The sequence below is a fragment of the Trypanosoma brucei genome, chromosome 8 (genome assembly GCF_000210295.1).
Source record: "Trypanosoma brucei gambiense DAL972 chromosome 8, complete sequence".
Classification (NCBI taxonomy): domain Eukaryota; phylum Euglenozoa; class Kinetoplastea; order Trypanosomatida; family Trypanosomatidae; genus Trypanosoma; species Trypanosoma brucei.
Genome location: NC_026741.1, coordinates 1,770,138 through 1,784,833, shown reverse-complemented (window position 1 = coordinate 1,784,833; position 14,696 = coordinate 1,770,138). Strand labels below are relative to the sequence as shown.

The following is a 14,696-nucleotide window of genomic DNA, read 5'->3' as shown; positions in this document are numbered from 1 at the left end:
TTAATACCGGACACACATACGCGCAAACAAACAAGCAAAAAAAGCAAACGAACAACTATAGATTACCCCCGCACTCTCATGTCTCTTCTAATAATTGAAAGAATAAAAAAATGTATTCACAGCAATAAAAAAAAATAATTAAAACAATCGTTAAGCAAGTGAAAGCACGTTTAGGCGACACCTATACCACGTTGAATCGCGTGAACCCACATTTCCATGTCCCCATGTGATACAGCCTGAAACCACATGCCCTTTCCGCCGACCGTATTGAGGGCAAACACAAAATCTCTCTTTGCAGTACTGTGAGGCACCGGGCAAGCACCCTGCACTTGTTCAAGGTTTAGGCCTTTTGGATTATTTCCTTCTTCATCATCTGTTAAAATGAGCTGTCCGCGAACAATCTGCAAAAACCTCGGTTTCCACGACTTCCCGTTTCCACCACCCAGTTTGTTTACATGTCCCCGGTGTGTAACGTCGTAGTTAATTTGTGATACCAGGAAACGATGTGCATCAGGGCTCACTTCCGAGGATAAGATTTCGCTGACCTGTGATACGAGGACCTCCTTCACCGAGTCCGAAATTCGTTCGTTTTTCTTCAGTGCTTGCACAAATAATTTAAGACCCTTATTGACGTACGGTATCTGGAAAATTTCCCTAACACTTGGTCTGTCATTAGGGTCCGCTACAAGGATACCATCAACAACACGTTTAAATTCGGACGAGAAGCTATCCGGCAAGGGAGCATATGTGCCAGCAAGAACCTTCGACATCAAACCTTTCAAATTACTTGCTGAAAACGGTTTCTTCATGCCCATAATTTCGTACAATAAAACACCCAACGACCACACATCAGCCTTCTTATTGTACCTTTTATTATTCCACAGTTCTGGTGCCAGGTAGTACGGTGTGCCACAGAACGTACTTGCAACGACGCCTGATACGGTGTCTTCATATTGATGACTGAATCCAAAGTCTCCCAGTTTAACTAGTCCTGTTGATGTGAGCAGCACATTGGCAGATTTGATATCGCGGTGCAGCATCTTATGGCTGTGGATGTAGTCAAGGGCAAGACACAGTTGTAAGAAGAGAAACAAGGCCTCGTGTTCTTGAAAGTAGCGCGCATCTCCTGTGCCCCGAAGCTTTATTTGCTCATCAAGGTTGCCTGAGTCAGCGAATTCCATGACAATAAGCAACCGATCATTTTCCTCGTGGTCCTCAATGTAACGAATAATGTTTGGATGATTACAGTTGGCCAGACACTTGATTTCGCTCTGCGCGTACCGCTTATCCCGCTGAGACATCTTGCTTAAATCCATGACCTTTGCTACACAAAGAGACCCATCCTCCACGCTCTCCGCTACATATGCTTCACCGTAGGAACCCAATCCTACAATCCCTTTGTTCAGGTATTTACACCGACCACCGCTGCCGTCGGTTCCAAGGATCGTCGAGAACGGTTCGGCCATCGAAACTCTACTTAATGATGAGCAAATAGAAAAAGAAAGGAACCGGAAGTTGTTTTATACGTGCCAACTGCGGGCAAAAAATATACACACCTTATAAAATGGTACCGATAAATTTATTAGTGCTCAGAAGCGGCGGTTAAAGTGGCCGACAAAGAACCACCACCACCAATACGAAGCGTGACTGGTTGCACTTGCCACCATAAATACGGCACCACAAAGGAAGAGGTGAGAAACAGCCCCTTGGGAAACTCCGTCAATCAAGCACAGCACACACATATATACCTCAAGTAAGGTCGTTACTCCTTATGAAAGTAAGACTGCAAAACTAACAAATCTAAGTACAGCGCCGGCTATGGAATGTAGAGAGTGTGACGACACTATGTAAACCGGCAAGTGAGTGTCAGTTGTCTCACTGTGCTGTTAGCATAATCAGGGACGTTTGCCACTCAGCCATTAATCAACATAAATCACTCGGCAAGAATAAACAGTATTTCACCTGTCAGAATCACACAGTTAGGTGTTCAACATAACCCCGTGGATGCCCGGTTAACGCTCAGGTGCGCAACAAAGCAAACATCAGTCCGGCGAGGATATGGAGAGAATCCTTACACATGCCTAGATATACACAGGAATGTCGCTTGAAAGCGACTAAACAAAAACGCACGGATTAAGTTAACAACGCTGCTTTATAAGAGGTCACTGTGCATCTACTTTTGGCCAGGTTAAAAAAAAAAATGGCAGAGTTTCCTACTTCAGCGTGAAGGGGGAAGCATCCCGCTAGTGACGCATTGCGAGACGAGCTAAGCGGGATGTTGTTAATTTCCTTGCAGAGGTGATACTTTTCCTTCCTCCCTTTAAAAATCTATCAACAGATATTAAGTAGCCTCCAGCGTTTACAAGTGACTGGGGAGAAAACACATCACTGGGACCTCCGTCACAGCCACGTTGGGTAAGCAAGCACCTGCGGCCCAAGATCAGAAGTCATTCGAGATTTCACTAAACGGTCAACCAACGCTGCCGGAAGCGCTGTAAACATCCGGGTAAACACTGTGTACGAGAATCCAAACCACCAACACTGGAATTCCTGAGCAAGTGACAGTTTAACAGTGCCAAAAAGGCAGTGTATGGCAAACGTAAAATTGAGTGTTAGCACAAATTTCCCCGCTTTATAACATAATGTTCCGAGGGAAATCTATTATACCTACCGTGGGCCGCTCTGGCCACGTCACGGTCTTATAAACGACTGGGCGTTGACTCTCGAGAGGGAGGCGTACACGCCTGTGCCCCACCCAGACTCCTCCCCCCCCCCCCCAAAAAAAAGAAAATGGCGAGCAGCCAACACCATTCTCTTCTCTGAACCATCGCGGCATGACGATAATAACAACACTTTAGAAGTTTGCTGGTGTGAGCTGCTGACAAATCAAGGTGGGACATCCATTCTCAGCCACCGTCACTCAAAAGATGTAGGGGACCCATCTAGCTTGGATGCTTCAACAATAACCCTTGCCCCAGCGTAGCTGTTGCCAACCCGCTTACTGTCACAGCCGCCTGCTTTCAAGAGGGTTCCAGTGTGGCCGCAACTGAGCGGCAACCGCTGGGCTGTGGTGGAAACACCACCGGTTGCGGTAGCAGGCGTGAACCACCAACAACTTTTGTGGCTCCCCTGTGCCTCAGTGGGTTAACGGGCGGGGGAATAGTTTTGGCTTGTGGCTCCACCGCGCGAATGAAAATAGCCAAAGGGATATGGCCACATGGGAGAAAAAGAACCGCGAAGCAGATGCCCACCCAGTTATCGCTTTCCAAGGATACGGTGCATCGGCAGAACGGGTTAACCAAAAACAACTCTGGCAGTGATTACGGCTGTGTAACCTCTGATACCGCTGGCAGGCTACCAGCGGAATCAGTACCGCGAGACACCAACCGAAGATGTTTTTCTTTTTCTTCTTTTGAGAAATCAGATCGGCCACATCTCAGGAGATAGCGTGCATCCAAGATGACGGAACGGCCTCCCTAGTCGTTGTAAGGTGTGCGCACCACGAGTGAGATAATGCCATCCGCAGTCTACCGTGCTCAAACGGAACCCATTCCCAGGAAGAAGAGAATGGCATTTCCAACCTGGAGCAGAGAAGTTCGAGATCCGGGGGGTACGTTCCAGGGGCACTCCAGCGGAAATATATGGAGGATGACCCCGTCAGACGGATGCCAATATCCGTGTTTGAAAACTTTCAACAGGTGGAGGGAAAGCATCTCCAAGGTGTCTGCGAAAAAACAAAGCGCTTGAAATAGCGCGATTCCTGTGCAAAACCCACGTCCGGTGGCGAATTCAGCGCTTTTGGTGAACAGCTTTCCGCCAGTCGAAGGGTGGCAGGCGCAGGCCCAACTGCGCAAGAGCGGAAAAGACGGGTATCGCTCCACAGGGAGCGACACACAAGCAGCCGGAGAAATGTTTGGACGCTGAGTACGCTCGAAACGTTCAGGTGGAATGTTCAGTTGGCAGATTGCAGGTTTTGTATGCGGGAGTCACCACGGAGCGGTGGTGGCATGTTTATGTGGTGGGCGAACAATCGAGACGTCCCACATGTCCAAGGCACTGTCACTGGGGTTACGTGCCCAAATATATGAAAAGGCAACACCCCCGATGATCGGGGGAATACTGACGCCGGAATTAGGGGGCGGAATATGTGAGGCAACGAGAGGGTTAGCCTAGTAAATGAAGGTCAAGATGGCAAGGAGTGCAGGGGTGGGGCCAAACAGGAAGATAGCGAAAACATCAACATCCTTCTCCCTCAGCAAGGGGTCGGGAACCGCTACACACACGCAAAAAAAGAAAGCATTAATCGAAAGTCGGAGTGGAAGGTGCCACAGGTGCGGTTGGTGGGGTAAGCAATATATCCATGTCAGGGGTGGCCAGAGTTGCTAGGCATGAGCACCCGGCGGGAGACACAACAAGAGGAGATGTGGGTGACGGAACCGCCCTGGTGCCAAATCTGGCTCCAAAACTCCTCCGGTGCCCAGACTTCCCAACGAAAGGCGTCGAACGAGTTGTTTTCGTCAGGTACAAACACGGACACAATGTAGCTACTCAGCTTAATACTCTGGAGGTATGCCTCAAGGGAACTTCCCCACACGGACTGCGGTGTCCTGCCCTAAAAGTGCTGCATGAAGATGGTTGCTTTCCCACGGGGGACCCGATCCGCTTTCTGCGCAAGCTTGAAAGAGGTAGGATGTGGAAGTGCTCTCCCGTGTACCCCTTCCTCTTCGTTCAACGCGCCTAGTCGTAATGAGGAATATGTAAGAGCTTTCCTAACGCCACGCTTTGCCGTGGAACAGGCCGTTTATAACGAGAACGTTGTTTGTGTTCTCGCGAGGGGGTGTGTTTGTGAGATGGGGAGGGTCTCCATGTTTTCATAGCATCTCAGCCACCTGTAAAAAGGAAAAAAAAGAGGGGACAGGGTGCGGTCTAGGAAAATGCATACATTCGGGCAAGTGGGTTTGTGCAAACTTGCATATCTTCAAGAAGTGCATTTATGTGGTACGCTTTGTCGGAGGTGTGCGGCCGCAAAGGATTGCCACACACTTTGGTGGTGTGTCGTTACATTTCTTTTACTTTTTTCTTTGTGTAATGTTTGTTGTTGGACGCTCTTTTCCCCCTTTTCCTTTGTTAGGTGATTCAATCTTTTTGTACCATGTGATTTTTTTTTTTTTACTGCGTTCTTTTTACGTGGCACTAACTAATATATCACCGAAAACTCTCTGTGCGACATGGTGGACTCCGAAGGCGTTATTTTTGTTTTACGATGCGGCGCTTCCCACCTAGATTCTGCAGTCTCGGCCACAGGGAATATCTGAGCCTCTTTTTTACAATCACTCTCCACCTGTGATATAGAAAACATCGTGAATCATTTCTGATACACTTCTGACCGTTACGTGGGTTGCATCAGCTACTGCTCACTAGCATTAGCTTGTTTTCCACCTTTACTTGAGTTGGAACTTTGAGAGACATTTTCTGGGAATCGGATACCGTTTGAAAATGTTGCAGCATCCAGTCTGCTCACTTCGATGCATACCACTAAATCGCCGTCCACACATCCAGCGGTAGCGACGGTCAGAAGTCTCATGGCATCTGTGGGGGCAAATCTCACCATAGTCAGTCTGTTATGTTTTGCATCCTGGAAGACTATTAATACGTGATGTAAGTAGTTTTTTTTAAAACCCCAGTCATACTGGTCACATGGTGCTTTAACCCTACTGTTATATCCTTGGATGATATGAAGGGGCATACAATATGTTCCCGGTTTGCCTTTGTGTTTATGTGGGCATGACGTATGCCGTATTCTTTTCTAGTGACACACCTAGTCTTCTTACTTTCAGTGTCTTATTCGAAAGCCAAATTCCGCCTAATATTGCTAACCCTATCACTTTCCACCGCATCAACTAGCTTCCGTCGATATTGAAATATGACAAAAGGTGGGTCCAGTGTCGCCGAAGATGCTCAACTACGGGCTGCAGATACATTTGAGGAGGCGCAAACATTGCTGGATGTAATGCTCAAGCAGTTTCATACGATGGAAAGAAATAGAACGGATCCCTTTATTTCCAAGGTAGTAATTGCAGGCGAATTAAGGGAGGACTCCTCGCGTCCATTTTCCCAGGTGTTTCAGGAACTGATCGATGCAGCTACAGTTAAGAGTCGAAACCCATTGAGCGAGCAGAGTTGCCCCCCTTCACCGCCGTCGGGTATCTTTCTCGATTACGGGACACACTTTGTTGGGCTCTTTGAAGCGGTTGATCGATATGTGGCTGAACTTTTGATACTCATGGACGCCGAATGCAAGTCTACGGAGGAACCTATTTTCTCTGACGTGCGGGTGCTATATTTAAATGACGATGTCGTTCCACTTGGTGGTCAATACGTTTGTTTTGTAGATAAGATTCCTGGGGTTGTAGCCCAGTCTGAAAAGGTGGACGTACCTGAAGATGTTGTTGCGGAGATGGTCGCAGATGACGTACGTAAGCTTACGAAGTTACTTTCGCTTGTCCTTTCGGAAGGCGTTTCTAAGAGAAAAAATTTTTTGGACAACGCGAGGACGAGCCACCCAACTCTTTTTCCAAACACGTCGTCTCTGAAAATGTATGTGAAGAGTGACCTTTTCCTGACACTGGACGAATACCATCGTGTTTTTGGTAAACTACCCGAGTTGGTCAGGGATGTTGAAGTTAACCACCCTGTTGATCAGCCGTTGAAGTATTAACTGCATACGTGGAGCAGGTGTGGCATACGCATTTATACTTACTTCCTGGTCCTTCGCTTTCTTTTTTCTGGAAAAAAAAATGGAAATCGCGTGCACACGAGTTCTCACAGGCGAATTCCTTTCATGTAATTGAAACCCCTGGTGTAAAAATTATTTTGCTCTCTTTTTGACTTCTGCTTTCACGTAGGACGTTGCATTGGTGATATTTGGACGTATTTAGTCTGTCTCGTTTCTACTGGTGTTGGAGTTGTGGGGTTTGAAGTGAAGTCACGTAGCGATGCCAGTCAAGAGGTCCAACAAAGTCCACAAGTTTCATGAGGGAACCGGGGATGATAACATGCCTGTGGTTTCGATGTTTGTTGTGAAAGATGGTGATGAACCGTTCACAAGAATCGATGTAGAATTATTCGTAAACAAAGTCCCTAAAGCATGTGATCTTTTCTTGCAAACGTGTGCCTTCCCGACTGTGGGTGACAAGCGTAACGCGAAGAGGGGCTCTTACAAGGGGTGCCGTTTTGTCAGATTGACAAAAGAGGCACTCCAGGTTGCCGATGGTTCAGGCCCTCGGGCCGTTCCTCTTTCCGAGCTAGAAGCAGAAATCGGACGTGTAAACCACGGGGTGGGCATTGCCTCTCTTTGCCGTTCATCCACAAGCTTTGACGAGTCATTTTTCTTTTGTTTAACAGACAATCGACTGGAATTGGATTCTTTAGATAAGAGGCACGTGGCGTTTGGAAGGGTAACCGGTGGGTTAGATGCACTTATGGGGTTGAGAGATGCACTTGTTCCGTACGTACAGGAGGGGTATGTCATTGTTGGTAGTCCGTACGCTGTGTCTGAGGTTGTCCCCAAGGCGAAGCAATAATTTCCCCCCCCCTTTTCAGGTAAAGACTACTCCAAACAAAACGGTGCTCTCAGTGTGTTTATACAACGATGTTTGTGATACCGCAATTTCATTTGTAAGCGGTAGTATAATATGTGATGGTAACTGAAGTAGTCGCTAAACTCTATCATAAGGTTGCTAAGGGACGATCCAACTACATTTGCTCTTAAAAATATACATATATGTAGTGAAGTGAGGAAAGGATGAGTCAACATGGCTTGGTTAGTGAGAGTGTGGTGTCAGAACTGAGTTTAGAACTTGTTTCATATACGCTGAGAGGCAACAGTCAGAAGAAAGAGATTAATTTCTGTAGGAACAAAGAGGTTGATACTGAATTTGGCTCCAAAGGCATCGAGAGACTGGGTCTCCTTGTGGGTTTACGCTCGGCTGAGCGTTTATTATATCGAGAAGCGACATTTGGGGGTTCGACCCCCAATGACGTAGCTCGTTTTGTGGGTCAGCACCTGTGGAAGACCGTGTTTGGAAAGAAGGTTGACAGAATGAAGCATATGGACAAAATTTATTTTTGCTTAATCGACAACAATTTTCGCTGGCTTCAAGGATTTTCGGATGCAAAGTCGGACCAAATCGTTTCTGCAGTTGATGGGTACCCGTATGACTCTTCAGAAAAGTATTGTGGGGGTGATGGACCCACCGATCAAGGAAAGGAGAGTGGGAGTGTTTTGCCCCCCGACAGTGATGTGTTGAGGTATGCGGTTAGTATCTTGCGGGGGTTTGTTCAAGTAATGTACCCCAGTGGGCCAATCAAAATTCAAGCAAGCCGGAATGAGAAAGGCGAAACCCAATTTGTTCTTGATTTCAGATCCGTTGCCACATGATTTTTTGACTTGTACGTGCTATACTAATTTCTCCTTGTGAATCATATATCGAACCTTTTTGACCCACTGTTTGGTAAGTTCTCCTTTATTATTGCTCATTTGCCAGTATTTCCCCCCTCCATTTCCTCAACTGTTTACTTGTTGCAACCATATTTGATTGTTCTAGGGTTTGTAAAAAAAAAAAAAATAATGATTCGTTCACTTGGATATCGCCTTTCAAATCCCGTCGTCACGCGATACGCTCGCTCAATTTCACTTCAGGTGGAAAAGTCATGTGCAACGCTTGCGGACAAGATAGTACGAGGGAGGGCAACCAATGTCTTTTACACCCATCCGAGCTATGTCATGGCTCGTGAGAAGATGCTTTATACTCTATGGGTTGACAGTGGAGTCTTCTTGCTTTCATTGAGGGCAATGCTGCCCTTTTTCTGTGTTGCCTTATTCTTCAAGGCGTAGAGAGTTTCCCGTACAGGACAACTTGCACTTCGTGGAGGAACGAAGGAAAAGACTGGGCATCTTTTAAAGAAGTTTGTTTATTAGTATCACTAGTATTATTTTTATTAGGTATGTTTGGTGTAGTTATCAGTGTACCCTACTACATCCCCTTTTTATTTAATGTTTCCGTTTCTTTTCTCACTGGCTGATTCTGTCCAGGGGTATTGTTTATTAAACTTTTTCTGTATACATATATTGATGTGAAAACCTACCGATGTTTAAGCCCGATCTCTTATTGATCATGTTGTCAATATCTGTCGTTTGTCCTCACTTTATCCTTCTAGAAAGCGATGGTGTAAGCATGCGTCACACTCGTTTTTTTCAGAAGAGGCCATGCAATGCATTTTACTCACTTCCTTCGGTTATGGACGTAACCTCCTTTGTTGGTTTTGTTCGTTCTTGCACAAACAGGCTTGCAAATTTCTGCGAAGAAGACTTTCTCGCGAGGAACAGTTCCGCCCGCTGCAAGTCTTTTGACTGCAACACTCGTGGCAAAGTTCGAGAAGACTTGGTTCCACTGCTTAACTTGCGGGAAAAGGAAGTTGAGCGCGCTGTCTGGGAAGAGTATGGTCTCCGGAACGAACGCCTTGCCACGTGTATTGTACCATACCAGATTGCTACGAACATTATACTGAAGAGACTTCCCGATTATGTGCGAAGGGAATCGGCAATGGAGCTGAAAAGAGAGGAGCTCCGAATTTCCCGTGACGCCACTGGATTTGGGAGCAATCGATTCATCCAGTGGGTTGAAAAAGATGTGTACGTCTCTACCGGTATTGATTATCTCAAACGTTTGCATCCACGTACGTTTACTCGAGTTCCGGTAATCGCAGTTATGGGTCACACCCAGCATGGAAAAACTACCTTCCTTGATACTTTACAGGAGACCAACTTACGCGGCGAAGAGTCTAGGGGATCGACCCAGTGTCTAAGGGCCTTTACGGTCCCGTATATTGAGGGACGCCGCCCGACGGTTACTTTACTGGATACACCGGGTGAGCGTACATTTACTGAAACGCGTCTACACGCGCAAAATGTTGCCGATTTTATCGCTTTAGTAGTATCGGTGGTTGATGGCGTTGGAAGCCAGACCTACGAAACCATTAAGGTAGCGTTAAACGTTGATAACCCTGTCGTTGTCGTGCTCAATAAAATGGATTTATTTTCGAACGCTCGGAAAGCTGCTGAAGCCGTGTCCAAGACCCTTATCGATCTTCGAGGGGCTGGTTTGAATGTTACGCTAGTTCGAAGCCACAGGGACCTGGAGAGACTTCGCGCTGACCAATCCGCGACCGAAGTATTAACTGACGCGTGCGATGGCGCTGCAAATCTTCTTCAATTATTTGCTCCCATGAAGACTATTGACCATACTTACCGAGGTAGTAGGAAAAATCCCTGTGTTGACTTAAGCCGTAGCTGTGTTGGGGTGTGCGTTTCGGCCAAGGGCGACAGGAATATCGATCTTTTTTGGTCTGTTGTGGAGCTTATGACATCCGCATTTCCGCCAAAATGTATGAGCCGGGCGGCGGATTATACTTCGCATTGCTGTTCAATTCAAGGTGTTGTTTTAGAGTCGTCGAAACACCTCTTTGACGAGGAAGGGTTCAGAACAAAAAAGGGTGTTCAGGATATCGTAAAGAGGAAGGATATGACTTCCAGAAAACAGCAATCTCGCTTTGAGCGGAACAGCGTGTCCGTACGTATCAACTCTTCCGTCAATGCTGTCCGTAATAAAATGAACAGTAATAACCCTACCAGTTCAAATTGCCTTGTGCTAACTGTTGTCGTCAGGGAGGGATGCATCACAAAGGGGATGCCCTTTATTGTCGATCAGTCCAAGGGATACGTGGACTATATGGTGGATGCCTACGGCAATTTTGTAGATCGAGCGTTGCCAGGAACGGCAGTCACCCTCGTTGATGCGCACAGTACCAGTGGTTGTCCGGGGGCGGGAACCCACGTCCTCTCAATTCCGTCAGTAGGTGAGAGGGACCGTATATTCGGTTACCGACGCTTACTCCAATGGTTTGTGGAATGTTTCCCCAGCAAATTACATCTTCTTCGCCCCCGGGGAATGGACGTATCCTTTCCTCATTTGGGTGATTATGGCCAACTGAAAGATACCACTTCTTTGGAATACCAACTGCTTTATGGGCATGCGCCGAAGACACATTCACCGCAATTAGAAGTATCGGAAAATGCAAAAGAGCACTTGCCATCTGTTTCTCATCTCGGCGTAAGGAGCATCGCTGAATATATGTTGGAAAAAAATGCGGAGGGCGAGAGTGATAAGGGTAGGTTGCCATCACAGACGGCATCCCATGTTGGGGTCATGAGCGATGGTTCTAAGCTTCATGTTGAGCGTATGTGGTCGCAATTACAGCTGGAGTCCCAACCCCAGTCTCAGGAGGCATACGATGAGTTCGTTAACAGTTGTATTCAAGTAGGTGTTGTCTTTAAGGTTGATTCGTGGCATAGCGCAAGAATGCTTCATCGGGAAGCCTCGAAGTTAGGTACTCGAAGGATTGTATTCCAAGTTGTGGGAATGCGGTTTGGGGAACTGCTGGTTGATGACGTTTTGTTTTTTGGCCGCGCAATGAAGATTGTGGTTTGTTACCGAACTCCTATCGGTGCGTCTGCCGAACTTGATCAGTACATCGAGGCCAATGACACATGGGTATTGCAAACGGATGACGTATCGGACATCGTTTCCTTCCTCAAGTGGTGTGCGGTAGCACTTCACAAGGAGCATGCAGCGGATGAATTCGGCAGTTTGGGGGGAGCAAGTGGTAGCAGCTACATGCTGCTTTCAAAAGATACCTCTAAGGGGGGGCGCAACACGATTAACGGTGAAGGAAGGCGCCGTCGACAACTTCTACTAACACCTTCCACATAAATTGTTCGCCATTTGGTGAAAAATTTTTTTTTTCGGCGGAGATTTGCTTATGTTCTTTTTTTTTTTAATTTTATTCAAGCGAATGTAAGAGCTTTTGCTATTGCACCTCCTCGTTAATTTTTTTCTGTTCTTCTTCCCCACATGCACTCGTAAACGTAGTGATTTAGATATGGCAAGCAGCGTACCAGAGGGCGATGCACCGACGGAGGAGGACTACATGCAGAAGGCCGTGCAGTTGTATACCGGATCCAAGTATCTCTTGGCGATGAAAGCCTATGAACGCGCCCTCTCTACCTCGCAAAAAGAGTTGCTTGTTGCCCCGCCCTACACACCGTTGGAGTCTTGTGATCCGGTGCCACAAGATGTCTTGTTCAGATATTTTATACTGTACTGCAACATGTTCGGTGCCAATGCGGCCTCTGCAAATGATAAGCAGGCGGAGGATTTTTTGCTTTACTCCCTAAGGAAGTTGGAAGAAAGAGGTTATGTACGGGGGGGTCTTTTAACCGCACGCATAGAGGATGTAGCGAAGTGCAGCATGGGATCCGGCAGCAACAGCAGTATTATTGATGATGAGGGTATGTCGTTTCTTGTGGCTGTAACCCTGAATAACTGGGGTTGTCTACTTATCCGACGGGGAGACCTCGATAGGGCCTTTTACTTTCTACAGTTGGCGTTGAACTCGGCATTAACTGAGCAGTTAGCTCGTATAGCGCTTCTTAACATGTGTGTTGTGCACATAAGCAAATGTTCCTTCCAAGAGGCCCGTCTAACGGCTATAGAAGTTTGCAAACAAGAGGATAACGCCGAAGATAACGGCATTACGTTGTGTAGTGGGGACGGTGTGAACAAAGATTTGGATGATCTCCTTATTGCGTGCGCATATTTCAACTTGGGCATAGCTGGTGAGTACAGCTCATTGCCGGAGGCAGAAAAGTATTATACGGATGCGGAGTGCACAATTGTTGGGAATCCATACCAACAATGGTCCAAGATTATTGAAGATTCCCATAAAAGGTTCCAGGAAATCGTGCAGCAGCGACGAAATGAAGCTATCGCCCGGCAAGCGGCGGCAGCGCTCGATCTGGATGCCATTTTGGGGTTGGATTTCCCGATGCGCCAGAGGGTGTCGGGTGTGAGTCGGAAGAGAGCCTCTCATAGGGCTTCCAGGAGTCTAAACATGAGGGGAAAGGCTAAAAGTGGGGCGTCCTCAGCAACAGGTGACGACAAAAGCGATTTGTTTGAACCTCCTCCCATCAATGACGAGGTGCGATGGGCAATACTTAACAAAGGTTTAGAGAATTTAATCGTCCCACTCATGGGGCCAAGGGAGGCCCAAGAGCGCGTTTTTGGAAAGGATGAAACATATGAATCGCCTTTTTCGTTTGTTACATTTGACTCCCTGAGGGGTGTTGCAATGCTGTCATTGCTGAAGGAGACACCCCTGCAGATTGCCGATGAGGCTGAGAGGGGGTGCCTCACGTTTGCCAAAAGGTCTGTATGGTCACCGTTTGCTCCACGCCACAATCAGGGATTTATCATTCCACAGGGCAAAGGGAAGCCCAATCTTGTTCCGTCCCCAGTGATGGCCGGTATCGTGAAGACCATCGTTCCATTGCCACCTATGTCAGAGAAGACCATTAATGATGCGCTACGGAATGTTGCCGGCCTCAAGAAGGTGTTGAACAGCCGACTTTCGGCTCTTGTACAGGCCGAAAACGCGTTTGAGGAGCGATGGAGGGCAACTCATATGATAAAGGAGGCGCTTATTGCCTTCAATTTCGTACAGGATTTTGTCAAGCTGAAGGAGGCTATGAAAACCAAGCGGTTGGTGCAGCAGACATTGGAAAAATTGTGTGCGAAGCGAATCATCCGCTTCCTTCGTATGGTTGTTGCAGCTAAGAAGTGTAGCGAGGTTTCAGCACTCCCGTTGATGCGAGCGAGGCACTTCGAGGGGGCCGCGGTTATTACGTTGCAGAAAAATGCGCGGATTTGGTTAGCGAAGAGGGAGTTACAGAGGCGGAGGGCTGAGAAACAGGCTTATATACAACGGATAGCGAGGATGCAAGGTATGTACCGGGCACGCGTTGCGCGTGCCAGCTTCCTCCAGTACCGTGAGGAAAGGCGGAATGAGTTGTTGGAGCGAGCGGAGCATGAAAGACGTGAATTTGCTGCCCGACAAATTCAAGTTGCGTATCGCCGGCATGCCTTTTTATTGGCCAAGTGGCGTGATACAGGACAATTCAAGCGGTACGTGCTTCATCATTATAGGTATTCCAGAGAGCACAGTGCCACTGTAATTCAGAAGACTTTTCGAGGGTTTTTAGTCCGCCGAGTTCACGGTAGAGAGGTGCACGTGAGGCGCTGCTACGGTCGAAATTGTTATCGTGCTGCGGCGCTTAGGGAGCTCGCGACAAGAATTCAAGCGGCTTTTCGTGGTTACTTGGTGCGCAAACGCATGAAAAGAGCTGTAAAACACCACCGAGTGAAGCTTCTAGCCGAGGAAGTAGGACGTTTGGAGTCCCACAGGCACAGTGCTGCGGTGGCCATACAATGTGCTTACCGCGTGTACGTTGCGAGGAGAAGGGCCGTAGAGCTGCGAGCACTAAGGGATAAGGAGCGCTTGCTTCGCCGCAACAGGGTGTACCCTGAATTTAGGTTGGAGGAGCAAGTGTATTGAGGCGTAGATGTGTCAGTAGATGTAAATTGTGCGGGCTGTCCCAGAAGAAGATGCGGTCTGCGGACACGTACGCAATCGAGTTTGAGCACATGCATGTAATTTGGTTTTACCGTTGTTTGTTTGTACATATCTGACAGAAAATCACATGTGCGGAGGCACTAGTGTAGATTGTACTGTGGTATTCG

General features: G+C 47.4%; 9 protein-coding genes across 9 annotated transcripts; 7 read left to right on the top strand and 2 right to left on the bottom strand.

The window, feature by feature from the left end:
• Window positions 1-170: 170 nt before the first annotated feature.
• On the bottom strand, window positions 171-1,466 carry TbgDal_VIII7140 (serine/threonine-protein kinase NrkA; the record flags this gene model as incomplete). The annotated part of the gene is made up of 1 exon (XM_011777744.1): window positions 171-1,466. One exon carries the CDS (start codon window positions 1,464-1,466, stop codon window positions 171-173), a length of 1,296 nt encoding a protein of 431 aa, XP_011776046.1.
• A 2,894-nt stretch (window positions 1,467-4,360) lies between these two features.
• Window positions 4,361-4,741, top strand: TbgDal_VIII7130 (hypothetical protein, unlikely; the record flags this gene model as incomplete). The annotated part of the gene is made up of 1 exon (XM_011777743.1): window positions 4,361-4,741. The coding sequence occupies one exon, from the start codon at window positions 4,361-4,363 to the stop codon at window positions 4,739-4,741; it is 381 nt and encodes a 126-aa protein (XP_011776045.1).
• A 666-nt stretch (window positions 4,742-5,407) lies between these two features.
• TbgDal_VIII7120 (hypothetical protein, unlikely) lies at window positions 5,408-5,746 on the bottom strand (the record flags this gene model as incomplete). The annotated part of the gene is made up of 1 exon (XM_011777742.1): window positions 5,408-5,746. The coding sequence occupies one exon, from the start codon at window positions 5,744-5,746 to the stop codon at window positions 5,408-5,410; it is 339 nt and encodes a 112-aa protein (XP_011776044.1).
• Window positions 5,747-5,923: 177 nt separating this feature from the next.
• TbgDal_VIII7110 (hypothetical protein, conserved) lies at window positions 5,924-6,718 on the top strand (the record flags this gene model as incomplete). The annotated part of the gene is made up of 1 exon (XM_011777741.1): window positions 5,924-6,718. One exon carries the CDS (start codon window positions 5,924-5,926, stop codon window positions 6,716-6,718), a length of 795 nt encoding a protein of 264 aa, XP_011776043.1.
• A 277-nt stretch (window positions 6,719-6,995) lies between these two features.
• On the top strand, window positions 6,996-7,583 carry TbgDal_VIII7100 (cyclophilin, putative; the record flags this gene model as incomplete). The annotated part of the gene is made up of 1 exon (XM_011777740.1): window positions 6,996-7,583. The coding sequence occupies one exon, from the start codon at window positions 6,996-6,998 to the stop codon at window positions 7,581-7,583; it is 588 nt and encodes a 195-aa protein (XP_011776042.1).
• A 221-nt stretch (window positions 7,584-7,804) lies between these two features.
• Window positions 7,805-8,440, top strand: TbgDal_VIII7090 (hypothetical protein, conserved; the record flags this gene model as incomplete). The annotated part of the gene is made up of 1 exon (XM_011777739.1): window positions 7,805-8,440. One exon carries the CDS (start codon window positions 7,805-7,807, stop codon window positions 8,438-8,440), a length of 636 nt encoding a protein of 211 aa, XP_011776041.1.
• Window positions 8,441-8,629: 189 nt separating this feature from the next.
• Window positions 8,630-8,896, top strand: TbgDal_VIII7080 (hypothetical protein, conserved; the record flags this gene model as incomplete). Its single annotated transcript, XM_011777738.1, has 1 exon — window positions 8,630-8,896. One exon carries the CDS (start codon window positions 8,630-8,632, stop codon window positions 8,894-8,896), a length of 267 nt encoding a protein of 88 aa, XP_011776040.1.
• Window positions 8,897-9,149: 253 nt separating this feature from the next.
• TbgDal_VIII7070 (translation initiation factor IF-2, putative) lies at window positions 9,150-11,831 on the top strand (the record flags this gene model as incomplete). The annotated part of the gene is made up of 1 exon (XM_011777737.1): window positions 9,150-11,831. One exon carries the CDS (start codon window positions 9,150-9,152, stop codon window positions 11,829-11,831), a length of 2,682 nt encoding a protein of 893 aa, XP_011776039.1.
• A 169-nt stretch (window positions 11,832-12,000) lies between these two features.
• On the top strand, window positions 12,001-14,511 carry TbgDal_VIII7060 (hypothetical protein, conserved; the record flags this gene model as incomplete). The annotated part of the gene is made up of 1 exon (XM_011777736.1): window positions 12,001-14,511. The coding sequence occupies one exon, from the start codon at window positions 12,001-12,003 to the stop codon at window positions 14,509-14,511; it is 2,511 nt and encodes an 836-aa protein (XP_011776038.1).
• Window positions 14,512-14,696: the final 185 nt, after the last annotated feature.